At 48.4% G+C, this 17,796-nt stretch overlaps 4 protein-coding genes across 4 annotated transcripts; 2 read left to right on the plus strand and 2 right to left on the minus strand.

Annotated features, from left to right (window-relative positions):
- The first annotated feature begins 1,617 nt into the window (after positions 1–1,617).
- Positions 1,618–3,030, plus strand: BDV38DRAFT_66391 (sulfotransferase family protein). Its single transcript, XM_032063726.1, has 3 exons — positions 1,618–2,341; positions 2,403–2,506; positions 2,564–3,030. The coding sequence occupies exons 1-3, from the start codon at positions 2,024–2,026 to the stop codon at positions 2,997–2,999; spliced, it is 858 nt and encodes a 285-aa protein (XP_031919423.1). The 5' UTR covers positions 1,618–2,023; the 3' UTR covers positions 3,000–3,030.
- Positions 3,031–5,562: 2,532 nt separating this feature from the next.
- On the plus strand, positions 5,563–11,241 carry BDV38DRAFT_267304 (MFS general substrate transporter; the record flags this gene model as incomplete). The annotated part of the gene is made up of 8 exons (XM_032056563.1): positions 5,563–5,676; positions 5,751–5,879; positions 5,931–7,428; positions 7,500–7,748; positions 9,006–9,941; positions 9,991–10,172; positions 10,223–10,521; positions 10,572–11,241. 8 exons carry the CDS (start codon positions 5,563–5,565, stop codon positions 11,239–11,241), a joined length of 4,077 nt encoding a protein of 1,358 aa, XP_031919424.1.
- A 56-nt stretch (positions 11,242–11,297) lies between these two features.
- On the minus strand, positions 11,298–13,063 carry BDV38DRAFT_233540 (DUF292 domain protein). The gene is made up of 2 exons (XM_032053136.1): positions 12,891–13,063; positions 11,298–12,812 (listed from the first exon to the last, which is right to left on the minus strand). The coding sequence occupies exons 1-2, from the start codon at positions 12,909–12,911 to the stop codon at positions 11,664–11,666; spliced, it is 1,170 nt and encodes a 389-aa protein (XP_031919425.1). The 5' UTR covers positions 12,912–13,063; the 3' UTR covers positions 11,298–11,663.
- Positions 13,064–15,086: 2,023 nt separating this feature from the next.
- Positions 15,087–16,142, minus strand: BDV38DRAFT_267305 (putative L-cystine transporter; the record flags this gene model as incomplete). Its single annotated transcript, XM_032056564.1, has 3 exons — positions 15,087–15,131; positions 15,315–15,602; positions 15,675–16,142. The coding sequence occupies 3 exons, from the start codon at positions 16,140–16,142 to the stop codon at positions 15,087–15,089; spliced, it is 801 nt and encodes a 266-aa protein (XP_031919426.1).
- Between the last annotated feature and the right edge of the window lie 1,654 nt (positions 16,143–17,796).

Raw genomic sequence — 17,796 nt, forward strand, 5'->3', positions numbered from 1 at the left:
CGGCGGGTCACTGATGGACTCCGTACGGAGCAGGGAAAAATACGGAAGCTGTCGAAGATCGTCATAAGAAGGGGAGGATACTTGCCTCGTTGATCGAGTCCTAGATGATAAGCCGTCTTGGCATTGCAGGTACTTGATGAGATGATTAAGTCGGAACACCGAGTCGATCTCCGTCGGGCAATGATAAGCCCCAGGGTATTGATTGAATGTTTCGGAAATAAGCCCTGTAGGGTCTATTTACCTCGAATCACAGGATACCTTCATTGCCGGTGATCTACTGGAATGGTCAGTAAAGTGCTGGAAAGGATAGTGGAAAGTGCGATATCAAGTTCAGTTTGCCACATAGCAATCAGTGGGCTTGTCACCTTGGTTATCTCCAACTGAATATTACAGCTCGAGCCTAACCAGTGACAATCGACTGATCCTTTGACCGATAGGCTACAAAGCTAAGCGAATCATGTTCAACGGTACCAATGAGGATTACGATTCCTGGTACAGGAAATTGGCCACTGGACATGTTGTATCAAGTGTTCACCAATTACGCGCTATTGCCGAATAGGAATTCCGGTTGAATTGTCATCATCGGGATTCTTACGACGTCCGACGGCTGCAGTTTCCACCGAGGTGGATTGACCGCTTAGGTGGACTATGGAAGGTGGACTGTGCATCCAAACGTTAGTGGACGGACTATTTCTCTCGATCAGCACCGTTGACATACCCCAACCATGAACGGGCCTGAGGGCACAGACTTGATACACAACTGACACGGCCTCGGCAGCAACAACTTTCCAGCAATGACCTTGAACATTAAAATTAGCAACGGCCGTAACCAAAGGGGAAAGACAAGATTGGGGTAACATTATGGAGCAACCGAAGCAAAACGGAAATGAAGCGCGAATGTGATTATTGCGGGTTGTGGAGAGGCGAGAACGTTTCAAGATTGTGCATTATGCATGGATTTTGAGTGTCTGGAGAAAGGTACGCGTCGTCTTGTCGGAGGGTCCACCAATCAAAGAAGTGGAGTGGACGGGTTTGAGTTTCTCAAAGCTTCCAGACCAGAGAAGCCTCAGGCCTCCTTGTCCAATCCCCGAATTTCAGCGATCAGCGAATTAAGGGCTACGCGGCCGATCAGTGCGCTCGTCGCCGGATTTTTCTTGGCACCGTTTCCATTCTCCAGTTTATGCCCCGCCTGTCCGTCACAGAAAACATGACAATCAGGAGACTATGCCTCCTCTCTAGAGGCCAATACACGATGAGGACAGCCCATACTGGATGAATTTTCATGCTCTATCCGTACCTACGGAATCAACCAAGGAATAACCCCCACCCCCTGACAATCGTTTACTTTCGATGGGCGTCATCCACTGACGAATTGGGTTCGCCCTACCGAGAAAAGCCTCTCTGGATACTACTCTTTAACTGCCGCAACTGATTTGGCCCAAACGTGGGCGGGAGACCCGCAGGGGAAGCAGGACAGCACCTGAGAGGATGAAAGCTTCAAACCGGAATTAGAAAACAAAAGGTAAAAAGGCCGCAAAAAAAAAAAAAAAGGAGGATGGGGTTTTGCCAAGATTCAGGAGAGAGGAATTATTGATCGTTTTTTTGATTACGACCACGAGTATCCATATCGAATGTACACCTCGCGTACACCAGTACGAATGAGTTGCCACTGTTCTTTTTTAATTACTTGATATTGGACATTCTTTGGTACATCCCGGCGCTAATGACCCAACGATTATCTCCTCTCCAGTATATCTCACTTATTATCAATCTACTTCCTAGTCTCCTTTTCATCTCTTCATCAACACTTCAGGTTTCTCTCTGTCCTTCTTTTTAATCAGGCCTTCATCCTCAGAATTCCTTTCTTTTCTCTCGTTCAATTTTCTCCCCCTTGAGTCTTGGGAACCATCCTTCGTTTCTCCATTATAGACCTTCATCTTCTCAAGACCCCACTGTCTCTTGAATACACATTGTAGTACCACTTATATATACCCATACGAACCTCATTCGTGCATCAGTCACCATGTCTTTGACCTACTCGGACAACCTTGCTCCCCAGCCCTTGACCGATGTCTTCACCGATGACACTTGTATTGACAGGCGCAAGTGCCACCGGACTGTGCCCATGAAGGTGCTGGCACTCGGCGTTGGAAGAACGGGAACAGCGTCTCTCCGCATCGCTCTGGAGCGCCTGGGATACCTGAAATGCTACCATATGATGTCCGCTAGTGTGGAGAACCCTCCCGACTGCTTGATGTGGCACGATGCCCTCCTCGCCAAGTATGATGGTGTGGGTGAGTTTGGAAGGAAGGAATGGGATCAGTTGCTGGGAGAGTGTCAGGTGAGATTCGGACTATCAACCAGGTAGACCATGGATTTGTAACTGATCTTGCTGTGTATAGGCTGTCTGCGACTGGCCCGCCTGTGCTTTTGCTAAAGAGCTAATTGAAGCCTACCCTAATGCTAAGGTCATCTTGACTACTCGTGATGTGGACTCGTGGCATGCGTACGTTGACACTGGCATATATCTGAGGCGATTTATCCGCTAACTGGTATCCTGCAGATCCGTCATGAAGACTGTCTTTTGGCGTGTGAGCGATCCTGAGCACAGCTTTGTTTCGAACTTCAGCTGGGCTGCCAGCATGTATTACCCTATGTTGAACAAGTTCTTCGAGACCTTCTTCCGCGGGGACTTCCCCAACAAGGGCAAGCAGGTGTACCAGGATCACGTCGACGAGGTCCGTAGCCTGGTCCCACCTGAGCGCTTGCTGGAGTACAAGATTAGCGACGGCTGGGGCCCTCTGTGCGAATTCCTGGGAGAAGATGTCCCTGACACTCCATTCCCTCGTGGAAATGACATGGCCGACTTCTTCAAGCGTTGCCGTACCCGCAACAGGCACCAGATGATGAACGCTGCCCTACAAGCTGTCACGATGGGTGGAGCGCTACTGGCAACCGGACTGGCCGCTACTATGGCTTTCAAGCGCTTCTGTCGGTGAACATCTTTTCTTCTTTGTTTCGTTTTTTTTTTGGGGTGTTATGGTCTGCGCTGGGCGCAACTCATGGCTTTTCCTGTTTTGAAAACATGGTTTCCTGTACAATTTTTCTTTTTTGGCTAGCTAGCGTCTTTAGTCTTTTCTTAGTACATATAATATCCAACCAAACGATTTCATTAACTACCATGTCGGTTTGCTCCTCAATGGTTAATCCCTTGGGACTGGAAGGGAAGTATCTCTTGGCACTTGGCTTCAGGGGGTCCCCTGCCGCAAAGGCCCCTAGGAGAATTGTTGTTGCCTGGCGCCGAGGGTATATGTCCTCTTGGCATCCTCATCGATTATCCATGCGACATGGCACGGGAAGGGATGTCACACAACATCTTTCACAAAACTTGGTATAGGAAGGAACCGTCTTGGCATATTCAAGAGGGCTGAAGCGCCCTACAAGGCCAGACAATGACTGCGGGATATTTTGACGCTCACTCCCTGTTTCGACAAAGGAGACGATGGACGGAGGGATCTAGTGGGTGGCCAAGATCTAGTGGCTTTGGAGCCGTTTGCTTGGCTAGGATAGTATGTACGTCGCGGCTTAGGGCGGCGGCACTGGAAGTGGATATCAATGCTATGGTCAAAGCACTACAATTGGTCGTGCCTGTTTCTCGAACCGACCTCCTATTAAACAGCAGGCTTGGCAGCCGGCATTGACGTCAAACTAATATGGCCACAGGATCTCATCAGGAGAAGTCGAGTTTGCCAATGCTTGTGTTATACATAGTAACAGGGGTTGACTACTGGTTCTTGTAAACATAGCCGTAAGGCGTGCTCTATAAGGGCACGTGGCGAACTACATATGCAGCGAGAAGCTGCAAAGACCAGGGTGTCCAGTGCGATATTTTCTTGGGTGGAAATAAATAAATTGATGATTTGTGTCTAAAGGGCATCTATTCGGACCTTGGACAGGCCTGTCAGGGGGAAACGAAGACCCATCTCATAATCCAAGAGCTGGGATCACCGTTTGTTACATGTTATGGTACAGACCAGTGTGTATTGACTCGACGGATGGATGGATGAGCCAAGTTTGATACAGGTCACAACCCCAGATCAACATAACGACACATACTAGTATTAACCCTCCTGAAAGCCGATCTTCTGATGACATGGATAATTATAGAGGTTAAGTTCTGTGTGAACCCCTGTAACCCGTGTATGCTGTGCGGAAGAGGCATGAACAGGACATCTTTACAGTCATACACTTCATTTCAGAGCTGTGACCCATCCGTAACTTTCATGCCAACCGAAGCGAAGCCACAGCCAGACCTTCCAAGTGGATGTTCAACCCCACTCCTCAAGTCTGGCCGTGACGTGGCGCTGGAGCTCCTCTCCTCCAGAGTGGCAGAGTCGGCGCGTAGAGAAACAGCCACAGTCGGGTAGTACCTTGTTTCCTCGCGCCTCGGCATTACTTGAAACTAAGTTCTGCGGTCGGACTAGCTGATAGTGGCCTAGTGTCGGCGTTTAGAAACATCGAAAAGAAGAAAAAAAGAAATGTTTCATGGTGGGGATTACTGGAACGGGTTCGTACAGGGGGTAATCTATACCCGACGGCACGGCAGTGTATTTCTTTTCTTTCGTACTTTACTCGCATCTAGGACAGATGCGGCTTAGTATGGCTTCTACATATCACCAACTACGACAGGACCTTACGTAGAGGACTACGTATTCTTTGCACCGGCTAATATCTAGTCTCTGTCGTTTTTACCTCTCGCTAGGTGACGAATGACAGTTTGAGTTTGCAGGACTAAGAGACGACCATTCTCTGCGTGCGTGATCAGCCACCATGGGGATGACGTTGGGTGGCTTGATGCAGAAAAAGGCTGCTGTTAGGGGAATCGACTAATTACCGGCATCGTCAGCATCTACCGATAGCCCAGAAGAGTTTACGAGTCATTGAGTTATGAAGGGCGAATATCTATGTTTCGGAAGAGGTTGGAAAACTCCCGGATTGGTTGAAGTATCCGCAACTAGACAACCATCTTAATGGCTCTTTGTTTTTTTTTTGATGGGAGACTATCATGCCATGGCCGACTTCGGTGGTCACTAAAGAGACTGTGTGCGACAGACCGCGCGATGCTATTATACTACGCACAAAGGAGAGACTAACATAGACGCACTGACTGGCAATGGGTAATGGATGTCGGTCACCTACTAGTACTAACTACCGGCCACTCACCAATGAAAGCTTGCGCATGCTTCACGTACTCCGCATGGCCCAAAGAACGATCAATCCCATGAACCCGAACTTCCAGGTCCACTTGGGCAAAGTGGATGCCAATTGGAAACACTCCTGACGGTCTCAGCTCTTTGAGTTACGATCCGGCGGATCCTCTCTTCAAAGTATCGTGCACTCCCATATTCTTCCGCCACCACTAGATTTCATGGGGTCGTGTGTCCCGTGTCCATAGAAAATTCCCACTGTGTTTGGATCCCTTATTTCGCTCGGCCTTTCTCTTCCCAGTGCTCAGGGACGAAGTGGTAATGAGAAGGATCGATGCTGGTCGTTACTGACACCATGCCGGGTGGATCTGCGTCTATGTCTTCCTTCCGCATAATGGCCTTTCTTTTGGTTTGGTTCCTCTGCTGTTTGCCGGGGATCGTCGCAGAAATAGATTCTATATTTCGATCGGTAAGTTCACAGAAGACGGCTTGTGTTTGATGGGGTTGTCCTTGGAATTAGCTAATCGGTCGGTCCCATTCCAGAGACCCGATCTATATCCCCCGGTCCTCACGATAGAACACAGCATTCCCGACAAACTTACTCCAGGATATATCTTTGTTGGCCCGTATCAAGCGGATAACTCAGGTCCTTATATTTATGATAACCAAGGCGTACGTCATATCCCATTTTCCATCAAGATGCTCTCCCTGACACTGTCGCAGGATCTAGTATGGAGCGGCTGGGGAAGCTCCGGTCCGGGCAACGCGCACGGCATGCATGTATGCAAATACAAAGGGGATGACCATCTTTGCTTCTTCCAAGGTGTTCAACAAAATGGATATTGCCGGGGCCATGGCGTCATCATGGACAATCAGTATCGCACCGTCAAGACTGTCCTCCCCGGGGGCGGGATGGCGTCGAGCGATATGCACGAGTTTTTACCCATTAACGACGGCAAAACGGCACTATTGACGGTGTATCAGCAGCGACAGTTTGACATGAGCTTATGGAATGTCAAGACTGGTATGGGTTGGTTGATGGAGAGCATCTTCCAGGAAGTGGACGTGGAGACGAACGAGGTGCTGTTTGAGTGGAAGTCGCTTGACCATGTTGACCCTACAGCTAGCTACACCTATCCTGGCCACACTGACACTTCGGGAACGGGGCTGGACCCGCGCTCCCCGTGGGATTATTTCCACATCAATTCCATTGATAAGAATAAGGATGGTGATTATCTGATCTCATCACGACACACGTGCGCGATCTATAAAATCTCCGGCCAGAATGGGTCGGTGATCTGGCAGTTGCATGGCGCCAACCCGTCCTTCACGAATCTCAACTTTAGCTTCTCCCAGCAACACGATGCACGATTCCTGAACGAAAACGGTACCCACACCTTGCTTTCCTTGTATAACAACGGCTTCAATGGGTTCAACAAAACACACGAATATTCCTCCGGTATGCTCATTTTGATCGACCATGTGGCGAAGACAGCCACTCAGCTGCGCGATTATGCCCCTTTGAACAAGGACATGCTCAGCTCGAGCCAGGGCAACATGCAAGTGTTGCCGAACCAGAATGTGTTTATTGGATGGGGGAACAATGCATACATATCCGAACACGACCAGCACGGCAACTTGCTACTGTGGGGATACATTGATAAGGACAAAATCATGAACTATCGTGCCCAGAAATTCCAGTGGGACGGGATGCCGACGGACGTGCCCGCTCTGTGGACATATTCGCGGTCGACCGAGCCGTTCTCCTCGCTTACCTTGTACGTAAGTTGGAACGGCGCCACACGAGTGCGGTACTGGCGGTTCTACGGGGCGATGAACATGACCGGCCCGTATGCATTGTTGAACCAGGTGACGAGGAAGGGATTCGAAACGAGTTACACGTTCCCGCACTACTACCCATGGGCGTACGCGGAGGCCGTAGATCTCGAGGGCAAGGTGTTGGGCAAGTCACGGCATAAGTTCACATTCACGCCTTCCGAGGAACTACAACAGTACTGCGCGAACAACATGTGTGAAAATGCTCCGGCGTATGGACTCCCTGGCGAAGAGGGAGCCGGCGCATTCATCCCCCCAGTGGGTCTTATTACTGTGCCATGGGTCGACCCAGAGAACCCGGAAGCCCATTACGACTGGGGTGAAACTTCCGAGTCCGCGTCACAGCCATTGGATGAAGCCAAAGAGACATTGAAGACTGCATACGGTGAGCTTTCCTTCCCTTCCTTCAGAACGACAAATTGGAGATCTTGAAACTAACCACCGAGGTGTTCCCAGAGCGCGGATGGTTTGTCCCCGTGCTGGCGGTTGGTCTTGCCGCGATTGGGGTTTACATGGTGGTCCGAAAGTGTCGACTGCAACGCCCTCATACCTACCCGGTGAAAGAGCGCCAATCATTAGAGCCATTGGACAACCCTGTCGACGAACGAAGACAGCCGGGCGAGATGAGCGATATGCCGTGGTGGCATTGGCGGCGATGGACCGGAGCATCCGACGGACCACACTACTTCCCCTTGACGGAGCCGGGTGCTTCGAGAAGGAACGAAGATACATCCTAGGGTTAGGCTTTCGTAGCCTGACACCCTATATTACTTGTGTTATATTACTTGTAAATTAGTGTTTCAATAAATGATACCCCAATATCATCCATGTGCAGCGTTGCTTTGAACAATCGCAAGAAACACTGAAGTATCCATACATAACACAAGACACTCAGATCCCCCGGTGCATGGATAACAATACCATACAGGGATAGATTACATACGAGCGTCACGGGGTGACAAAACACAGGGCCGAACCACTCCTCCGACCAGTAAACTAGTTCTCGTAGTAGGTACTTGTATTCGTACTCCATGCGGAGCAGATTTTCCGCTTAACCGGACAGAGTCCAATCAGAAAACGTGGCATATACGCTTGATGATAAACCGAGAACCCACAGACTACAAAAATAAAGAAAAAGCTTCCGCCCTACGTCGCGGATGATGTATGTTGATGTCGTACTCGTTCCTGTCATGAGGGTAAGGAAATACGTATGCTTTGGGTCAGTCCAATACTGTCAGCCCTGAAAAACATTTTGCGTCCTCATGAAACGTTCCAAGTCAGAATGGTAAACCATGGATGCGTTTCGGCTACTGGTCGGAAGGAATCGTAATTGAAACGAGTGATAGATTAATTAAGGACAAGAATTGGAGGGGGGAAGGGGAATTGGACCAAAAGAAAAAAGAAATTATGAAAAAAAAGATGTGAGGGATAAATTTTCGAAAATAAATTTAAAAAAAAAAAAAAAAAACATAAAAGAAATAATGCAAAATCAAATTCATGAATAATTTTCAAATACTCATCAGCCAAGCGGTGGAGACGAGCGTCGCAATCTCCATGCAGTTGTCGATCGAAAGTTAAGTGTACAGTCAAGTAACGAATGGTATTGGATTTGAATCTTTCTCCTTTACTACTACCATCGCCAACCTCATTCTTTTATTCCCTTTCCCTTATCGTGTGCGTGTGTGTGTGTGACTTCTCTTCCTCTTCCCATTCACTCTTTTATTGCATTTTTTAATTTGTGGTTATTTTATTTTACTTTTCTGTTTAGTTGCATTTGTGTGTCTATTGATCAGTTGGATGATCGATCAAAGTACACGCATGCGGTCATAGTTTCCCCCCCCCCCCGGCTTATCTTCAAGTCGATATACTAAACGAAACTACTATTCTGGGCCCCCCTCTTCTCGAAATCCCACGGACTCAAATTCCTTGACGTAGTCTTCCACACTTGGCGTCCTATCACAGCCTCTGGAAGATTTCCGCCCTCGATGCCTGTTCCAAAGCTTGAGCTACAACAAAGTAGTCGCCTGAGATCTATCTCAACGTCGAGCAACAACTCTCCCATTCCCACCCCCGCGCTGACACCGACACACCAACACAACTTTTCCCTATCTAACAGCAAAAATCGGAATGCCCGTCACACCCGGACCACTTCTTGGACATCCGGTCACGACGGAGGCGAGCCCTCTCCGCTAGATTTCCCTGCACAGCACCGTCGTCGTCGCGAGTCCAACATCTCCCTCGCCGACCTTTCTGAGGGCTCATCGGACCGATACGGCGACGACTCCGACGATAGGATGGCCCTGAGAAACACCTCATTCGAGCAATCCGGTCATGCCCGCAACCGTTCACAGAGCCACACCCAGGCCTCCTTCATGCAACCACAGCAGTTCTCCGCTGACCCGCCTCCGCGTCCAGGGCCCGTCACTTGGATGACCCTGCCGCGGAAGAAGCAACTCGCATTGCTAGGGTTGTGTCGTGTATTTGATTTCTTGCAGATTGCCTCGTTGCAGGCGTACATGTTCTATCAGCTCAAATCCTTTGATGAGACCCTTTCCGACGCAGATGTGTCCACCCAGGCCGGTATCCTCCAGGGTGCCTTTACCGCGGCCCAGTTCGCCACAGCGATTCCCTGGGGTCGAGTGGCTGATGCCGAATGGGGTGGACGGAAGTTCGTCCTTCTCGTTGGCCTTTTGGGTACGGCCGTGTCATGTCTGGGTGTCGCTTTTGCTACGTCGTTCGCGCAGGCCGTGTTCTGGCGTTCATTCGGCGGTGCCATTAATGGTACGGTGGGTATTATTCGGACCATGATTGCCGAGAACGTCAAAGAGAAGAAATACCATTCCCGCGCGTTCCTGATTCTACCGATTGGATTTAACGTGGCTTCCTTGTTCGGACCTGGTGAGTTTGCCCCTGCTCGGTGTACATGAGTAGCAACTAATGGATTCAGTCATGGGTGGTATGCTCGCCGATCCGGTGCGCAGCTATCCTACGTTGTTCGGTCCCAACTCTTCTTTTGGCGGGGCGAATGGCGTACAATGGCTCGAGCGCTATCCTTATGCATTGCCGATGTTGGCTAACACTATTTTCCTCTCCTTTGCTGCATTCTGTGTTGGGATGGGGTTGGAAGAGGTAAGGTTCATCATTCCACGGGCCATAAGCCGAGCTAATCTCCGAATCAGACCTTGGAAGCTTGCAAAGGCAAACCTGGCTTGGGTGTTTTCACTGCCAGGGTCTTCGCCCGCGGTATCCGTGCCGTGGTTCCTTCTTCGTCCCCGTTGTACCAGAGACTGCCTTTCGCCGATTACGATGAGGAAGGCCCTCTTTTGAGCACCCACCGCGACCCTACTGAGAGCTACGAACTGGAGGAGAAGGCTGCCAAGCCGTTGCGCCACAAACGCACGTTACCTTTCCGCAGACTGTGGACGAAGAACGTGCTGTGTACGCTTTTGGCGCAGGCCTTCTTCGATTTCCAGATGGGGTAGGTTTCATCATCTTACGTTCCTTTGGTACCTCTGCTGACCCATGCAGTGCATTTAACAACCTCTGGCTGCTCTTCCTGTCATCACCCCGTTATGATTCCAATGACCCCGCCGCCCCTGCCCAGAGGCTGCCATTCATCTTTACCGGCGGACTGGGTATGTTGCCGCAGAGCGTCGGATTTGCCACGGCTATTCTGGGTATCATCGGCATGCTCCTCCAGTTCACCGTGTATCCCGCAATCAACAGCCGCCTGGGAACAGCCAAGAGTTACCAGTACTTCTTGACCTTGTTCCCCCTGGCGTATGCATTTGCCCCGTACATCGCACTTGCCCCGTCCAGCGCACCGCCCCCGGGTCAGGCCAACGGGCCGTGGGTGTGGTTTTCTATCATTGTTGTCCTTTTCCTGCAAGTCACAGCCCGTACCTTTACGTTGCCGACCTCGATCATCTTGCTGAACAACTGCTCGCCACATCCCTCGGTGCTGGGCACCATCCACGGCATTGGCCAGTCGGTGTCCTCCGCATTTCGTACCATTGGACCTATTTTCTCCGGGTCGTGGTACGGATACGGTCTGGAGATCGGTACGGTCGGGTTCGCCTGGTGGCTGATCGCCCTGGTGTCCGTTTTTGGATGCGTGGCGGCCATTTTTGTCTACGAGGGATCTGGCCATGAGATTATCCTCCCCGGAGAGGAGGACGACTTCCGGGACCGTCACTAATCGGATTGGTTCATTGTTTCCTATTATTTGCATTCCGGTCTCCTTGGCTTTCTTCATTTTTTATATCTTTGTCTCGTTCTATATTGGTTTTTTTTTTCTCTTTGCCTCAACTTACTGTACATATGGGGACACATGCATAGTTGGTGCCCGGTTGGTTCTCTCGTTTCCTTTACCACTGTGCCGGTCTGTTCATAGCGGTGCTTTCATTGCTCGGATACCTTTTCATTTCTATTCTGTGACATATGCTCGCTTGCTCCTCTGATGTATGATGACAAAAAGAAAATTGCGGGAGTGGTTCGATAGATCGTGATACATAATACATAGAATCTCTCATGACAGTGCGTTCAGGATATCAATATCGTAAGCATGTAGACCAGACAGGAAGATAGAAGGGATGATAAAAAAAAAACAACACAAAGAGACTACCTCTTCAGCGCTGCAAAGCGTCTGGTCAACTCATCCAATTCCGGAATCCCTCCTTTGCTCGTCTTGGAGGGACTCCTGGGCTCCACCTCGGCCTCCCCCTTCCCATTCCCATCCGGAACCTTCACGCGCGGATTCGGGTTATCAGACCGGGGTCCCGGCGGCGCAACACTGACCGGACTCTTTCCAGACTGCAGCCCCTTCGGCGGCGTAGCACGATTCAACTCCGCCGTCTCCGACATCCTCCGTTCGACATCAGCCGGCCGACCCTCCTTCCGCGGCGTCACCGGTACATCACCCCCAGCAGTAGCATCATTATTATCACCACCATCCACGAACTCCGTCGGTGCCTCTCCCAACTCCTCCGCATCCCCTCCCCACACAACCCCATACGCCCTCGCAATCTCCCTCAAATAACTCTCCACCAACTCCTGCGACGGCGGTCGCACCCGCAACCCCTTCACCAACCTCTCCGGAACCCTGAGCCCATCCGCCTCCGGAAACCGATCATCCTGCGCAAGCGTCATAAACTCCTTCCCATACCGATCCGCTAACAATTGCCTCAGAATGGTTAACTCCCTCACATCGGCCGGAAACCGGGGATACGCATAAAAAATCGCCGCTGCGGCTTCATCCAACGCGGAGTCAATATACGCCTCATCCCCGGCACTCTGCACTCCGGCGGTTGACGACGATGTGTCCTCCTCCTTCTTCGAAGCCCCACCACCACCAAAAAGCGCCCCAAACCCGAACCCCGATCTCTTCCCACTCCCAGCAGCATCGCCCTTACCAGTGGTAGGCCCAGAAGAACCAGATCCCGATCCTAGACCCTGTTCTTTCCGCTTCATCTCTACCCACGCTTCCTTGGCCCGATTCCGAGCCTCAACACCCTTCTCGCTGAACGCATTCTGATCTAGCACGTTTGCCCGCGCAAGGATCAGCTCGCAGTATAACTCCACCATCTCCATGACTTCGACGGCGATGTCGGTGGCGATGACATTTTCAACGCGGATGCGGGCGCTCGCGTCTTTATTTTCGGATAGGAGCTGGGAGAGTTCGCGGCGTTGGATTACGGAGCTGGCGGTGGATTTCTTTTGGAGGAGACGAAGTCGGGGGATAAGGAGGTGGAGGGTTGAGGTTAGTTTTGTCTGTTTGGGTTATGTTAGATTTGGTTTTGGTTTGAGGTGTTTGGGGTGAGGTGGGGTGTTTGGAGGGGGACGACGGACTGTTTGGGGGGTGGGGGGCATTTCTGTCTGGCCTTTCTTTCTTTCTTTCTATTTTTTGCTCTTTTTTCCGGTGGTTTAGTGGGGAGTGTTTCGTGGTGGAATGATTATTTGGTGTAAGGATGAGGGTTGTTTGGTTGAGTTGATTGATTGTATGGAGATTGGTTTAAGGTGGGGAGTAGGAGTAGTGCCTAGTAATGGTACCTTAGTTACAGTGTCGGAGGGAGTACTATTCTATGTCATCATCTTTGGGGCTATGGGACTAGTCTGAATGAGGATTAGGGTGATTGAATGGAGAGGAACTAGGCCTTTTCAGGGTTAGGATGGTTGGGTCACTCACTCGCTTTGATGTACAAGTATATATGGAGTATATACTATTACCAATTACCACAAATAAAAGGAGAGTTATCTGGAATAGGATACTGTAAGTAAAACCAAATCCTAGCGTGAGAGTAATGTAGACTTACTGTATATAGCTTAACTTTCTCTCTTCGAGCAACTGTTCAAATGAAAGCAAGACATCTCGTTTATAAGAGCCCAACCCTCAGTCCAATCTCCCCCGATGTTATCGCAGCAGGAAATCGCTACACAAGTCTCCTCTTACATAGGCTGGCCCGAACAACTGATACAAAAAATAGGATTCTACAAGCATCCCTTTCTGTATGTCAATTGTTTCTCTGTAGTGACTAGATATCTCTCTTTCTAATTAACCGATCCCACAGAGTTGTTATCTCTCTCATCGGATTCCACTTTCTGTACTACCGGACCTGTCTACTGGTTTGTACAGTGGATACCTGCTATCTACATATTTTATTTCTAGTGTTTCTCTGGTACTGTTTTCTCTATTTTCTAGTCTACCGTGGAGAACGACGAGAGAAGATCATTCAGGATGCTGGATTATGACTAGTACACAGTTCAGCAACATAGCAGTATAGCTATAATATAAGAGGATCTCCAAGGAGTGTCTTATTTACAAAAGAATACCCTTTCTATAACTTATACGAAGTAAATATCCTTTTTTTTTTTTAAATCGGCTCCTCTTTGCTTTGATACAGGAGTAATATATAGTAGATAAAGCAATCTTTATAGATATCGATTTAAATATTTGATAATAAGGAATTGTTCTATATCACAGATCTTCTTAACCCTCAAAGCGTAAGCTATTACCTTTATTTCCTGTCGGTATTGCTTATACAGTCAGTATCTTTTATAGAACCCTGCAAAGCGTGTAGTAAGATATCAAACAACCAATTACCTAAACGCGTCATCAGAAATAAAACATATCTAATATTCTTGAAGCTCTTTACAGTACACAAGCCTCTCTTGTATTGCGAATTCCACTGTGATAAGACTCTATCAAAGTTCCTTCTATATAAGTATTAGCGACTCTACACCATATTATATATAAGATTTGGCTCTAGAGAGACCCAGTACTGAAAAGACTTAAGAACTAGATACTGTATATTACAAATCATCTAGAGATAGGTAGTCATGCATATTCTCACGTTATAAGGGTTAACTCAGCACGATTAATAAAGTCACTGTTAACTTTCTAGTTTCTACTACCCAAACAGTAGTCCATATATACCAAATCATCATATTATGTAGTATATCTACCAAAAGGCGACGGAGATGTCTTAACTGTATGGCTTAAGCTGATCAAGTTTCATAATCTTGCCATACAGACAATATAGTTACATGGAAATAAATCACAATAATTAAATGACTTACAATTTGAAGCCATTTAGTAAAAGACTTTATCTTAGATGAAAGTCTCAACGACAGCTATATACGTTGTTTACTGCCCATATAATAGACCTTAGCTATAGATTCGGAGGTGTTATGGTATTTTTATATCCTCAGTTATTTGTTAAAGGGATGCACGTAGCATTTATAATTTTTAGTTAACCTGCCGTTCATAGTTGTCAGCGTAGCTAAGTAATTACTCTCAAAAGTCTTAACTTCTATCTATTGCGTGCAGTAGTAAAATTCATTATGATTCTCTCCTACGTACTACTATATAATTGACTAATTAGCGAACTGCTCTCCTACGGAAGGATAAGTGTGCAGCGACCAACACCGTGACGAAGGATAGCCATTGCAGCTATGGCAACAAAGACCACAGCAATAAGAGTGTGAAGAAGCTGTTTGATTCGATGGCGAAATGGTATCAGCAACAGAAAGCTAGCAACAGCTAATTTAAACCGGGGAGTAACTTTGCGTTCCATTGCTACTTCGTCTGTGCTGTCAAGTCGGGTATCGATTCAAGTTGAGGAAGCAGAATATCCTACATCAGAAAGAAGCCCCGTCTCGAACCCAACTAGCTACTTCTCTGTGCATCATTCACATTTATCTATATTGTAATCATGCTTCGTCCCTACTACCTAGAAGAGGATCGTGCTCTGATAGCCCTAACTTCTTCCCCACCCGCCGCTCCCGATACAGCACGAAATGCTGCAAGATAAAGATAAGATCGAACAGGACTGTGATATTACCCAGGAGGAGTTTGGCGACATTACCAACAGTGCCCGACCAGTCCGCCTGTAATGAAGAGTCCAGCACCAGCTGCATTAGCGAGAGTGCCGCGCCCGCCAGATCCAGCAGGATAGCGCCAATAGAAAACCCGGCTGTCGATTGCCGCCAATAATTCATCACTGCTTGGGGGGTGTATTTGATGGCTGTTAGGAATACCTTAGCCATGCCCATTACGTAGACCTTCATGTGAAATATCTCAGTTAGCAGTTTACAGTGGTTTCCATCGGCCCTGGGGGAGGGGTGCCTTCTCACCACGTCAATCCATTCCCACGATGCCGATACCAGAACCCGCAGAGTGGCGAGGGATACTACCCCCATGTAGCCCAAAACGACCACGAGAGTCAAGTTACTCACCCGCTGCGGCTTGGACTCGAAGTTCCAGAACCGCGCGCAGAGGAAGTGGCTCCCGAGATAGCAACAGATTAAGGCTCCGTGGAGGGCGTAGACAAAGTCGTTCCATTGGACGGTTGGGGTGGGGCTCTGGGGATGTCGCTGGGCATACTGGGCGCGCACGACTGGTGAAAAGAGGAAGCAGGCATTGAATATGGTGTATGAGGTCAATCCGAGGAGGTTAAGTAGAGCAAAGTCGATGGAGAAGCCGTCTGTCGAATGGCGGCTGTGATTATTCAGGACTTGCGGGTAGAAGGACAGAGACCATAGGATGAAATAGGCCCAGCCCAGGATCTGGGAGATGCTTTGTGTCCATGTGCCACTCAACATTTGGAGCTCGATATGGATAGAATTGGCACTTGAACTGAAATCGAACAGAGGGGAATGAGAATAGGTGACTGTAACTTGGGAGGAGTTATCAACATGCCCGACTTTAGCGTGGACCCGGAGTTCGGAGTTCAGCAACATGGTATCGAGCAATGCACTACGAAGATAACACCATACGATAGGGCGATCCCCTAAAGGATTAATTGACCGCGCTAGATCTGCACAATCATGCCTATCATACTCCTCTTGCGGAAGACCCTATAGGAAAGTCATTGATCAAGGGTTCTCAAAACGGCTCTTCTACGCAGGGTCATTGAAATTGGAATCACGCAGCTTGAAGTATCGGAAAGTTGGATTACCGAACTAGAAGCGGGCATTGGAAAGAGCCAAATGATAGACCCTATTAGCGAAGTAAACAAGTAAGCTTCGAACTCCTTTTGCAGAAAGCCTCAAAGTAGTTATGCGTTGCACGCCTCCGATAGAGCTTGAGGTTCCCCACGAAAAGACTCACGTACAGCCACGCCAGCATGATCCATATTGATTGTTTGTTATCAAATCTGTGGAATATCCCTTTTCAGCCAAATTTGAGAAGCGGGGGTGCTGGTTGATTTCAAAATATCTGCGGTCTCAGAGGCGGGTGACCTGCTAGAGGCAGTGGCTCCATAAATCTTGTACTATAAAGATCCCGGTCAAGAGGCATGCGTAACTATAAGTCAGATTGGGCTTATATACAGCTTTAAAAAGAAAAATAGCAGTGCGAACATGCTGTCAGATCCCATGACCTCATTTCCCCGCCCTTAACACGGCCAAGACGCGATTTCTTTTGGAGTTCCTTTGATAGAAAGGACGTCAAGTAGCAACCAGGTTTAGCTAATCGTTTTAAATGCGCCCCCCACCTTGATCATGCAGTAAATACTATTATGATAGGCAACTTGTGTGAAAGGGAATAATAGGCTGGTTTAATTATGCATCACTATGCGTCGGTGCCTTAGAGCTTGCTGCAATATAATATCACGTTTGTAGTACTATTCTCTCCTGAAGGCTAGTCAGAATATGCCATTTCCTCCACATTCTGATATACCCAATCCTGAACATGGAGATCATTTCTCATTTAAAAATATTTGACAAAAACAATGTTGCCAACTTCCCTTGCATATGCGACAGTGACCATGTCAGTAAATCAGCATACCAGTCAAACTCGGCTTTACCTGGCTAGTGCTGACCTTTGTCCCTGTGATTTGACATACATGAAGCTAGTAAGGGAATTCTAACCACTAGATACACCCAAGAAAGATCTCCAAACAAACAGTTGGTTCATTGTCACCCCGGAAGTTGAGGCACGGAATAGAACCCGAATACATACCACCATCCATAAGTATATACTACCCAAGAGACCGAGTGGTCAGGTATGCGAGGCATTAATGTCATTGGATAATTGGTTCATTTCATAAGTCAACAACGACCCCAAGACGACTGTATCGGACTTGGCATTGTATTTGTCACCTCCCATACAGAGCTCACATTTTTTTCTATATAAGGCGGCTTCAAGACGCTCCAATCTCTAAAGCTTTAACCTCATCAACAACATTTCCGTCTCGGATACTTTGATCCATCTTTTCCACCACTTTGGCTTTCTTTGCAAGATCAACATCTCAAG

Source organism: Aspergillus pseudotamarii (genome assembly GCF_009193445.1).
Source record: "Aspergillus pseudotamarii strain CBS 117625 unplaced genomic scaffold BDV38scaffold_2, whole genome shotgun sequence".
Classification (NCBI taxonomy): Eukaryota; Fungi; Ascomycota; class Eurotiomycetes; order Eurotiales; family Aspergillaceae; genus Aspergillus; species Aspergillus pseudotamarii.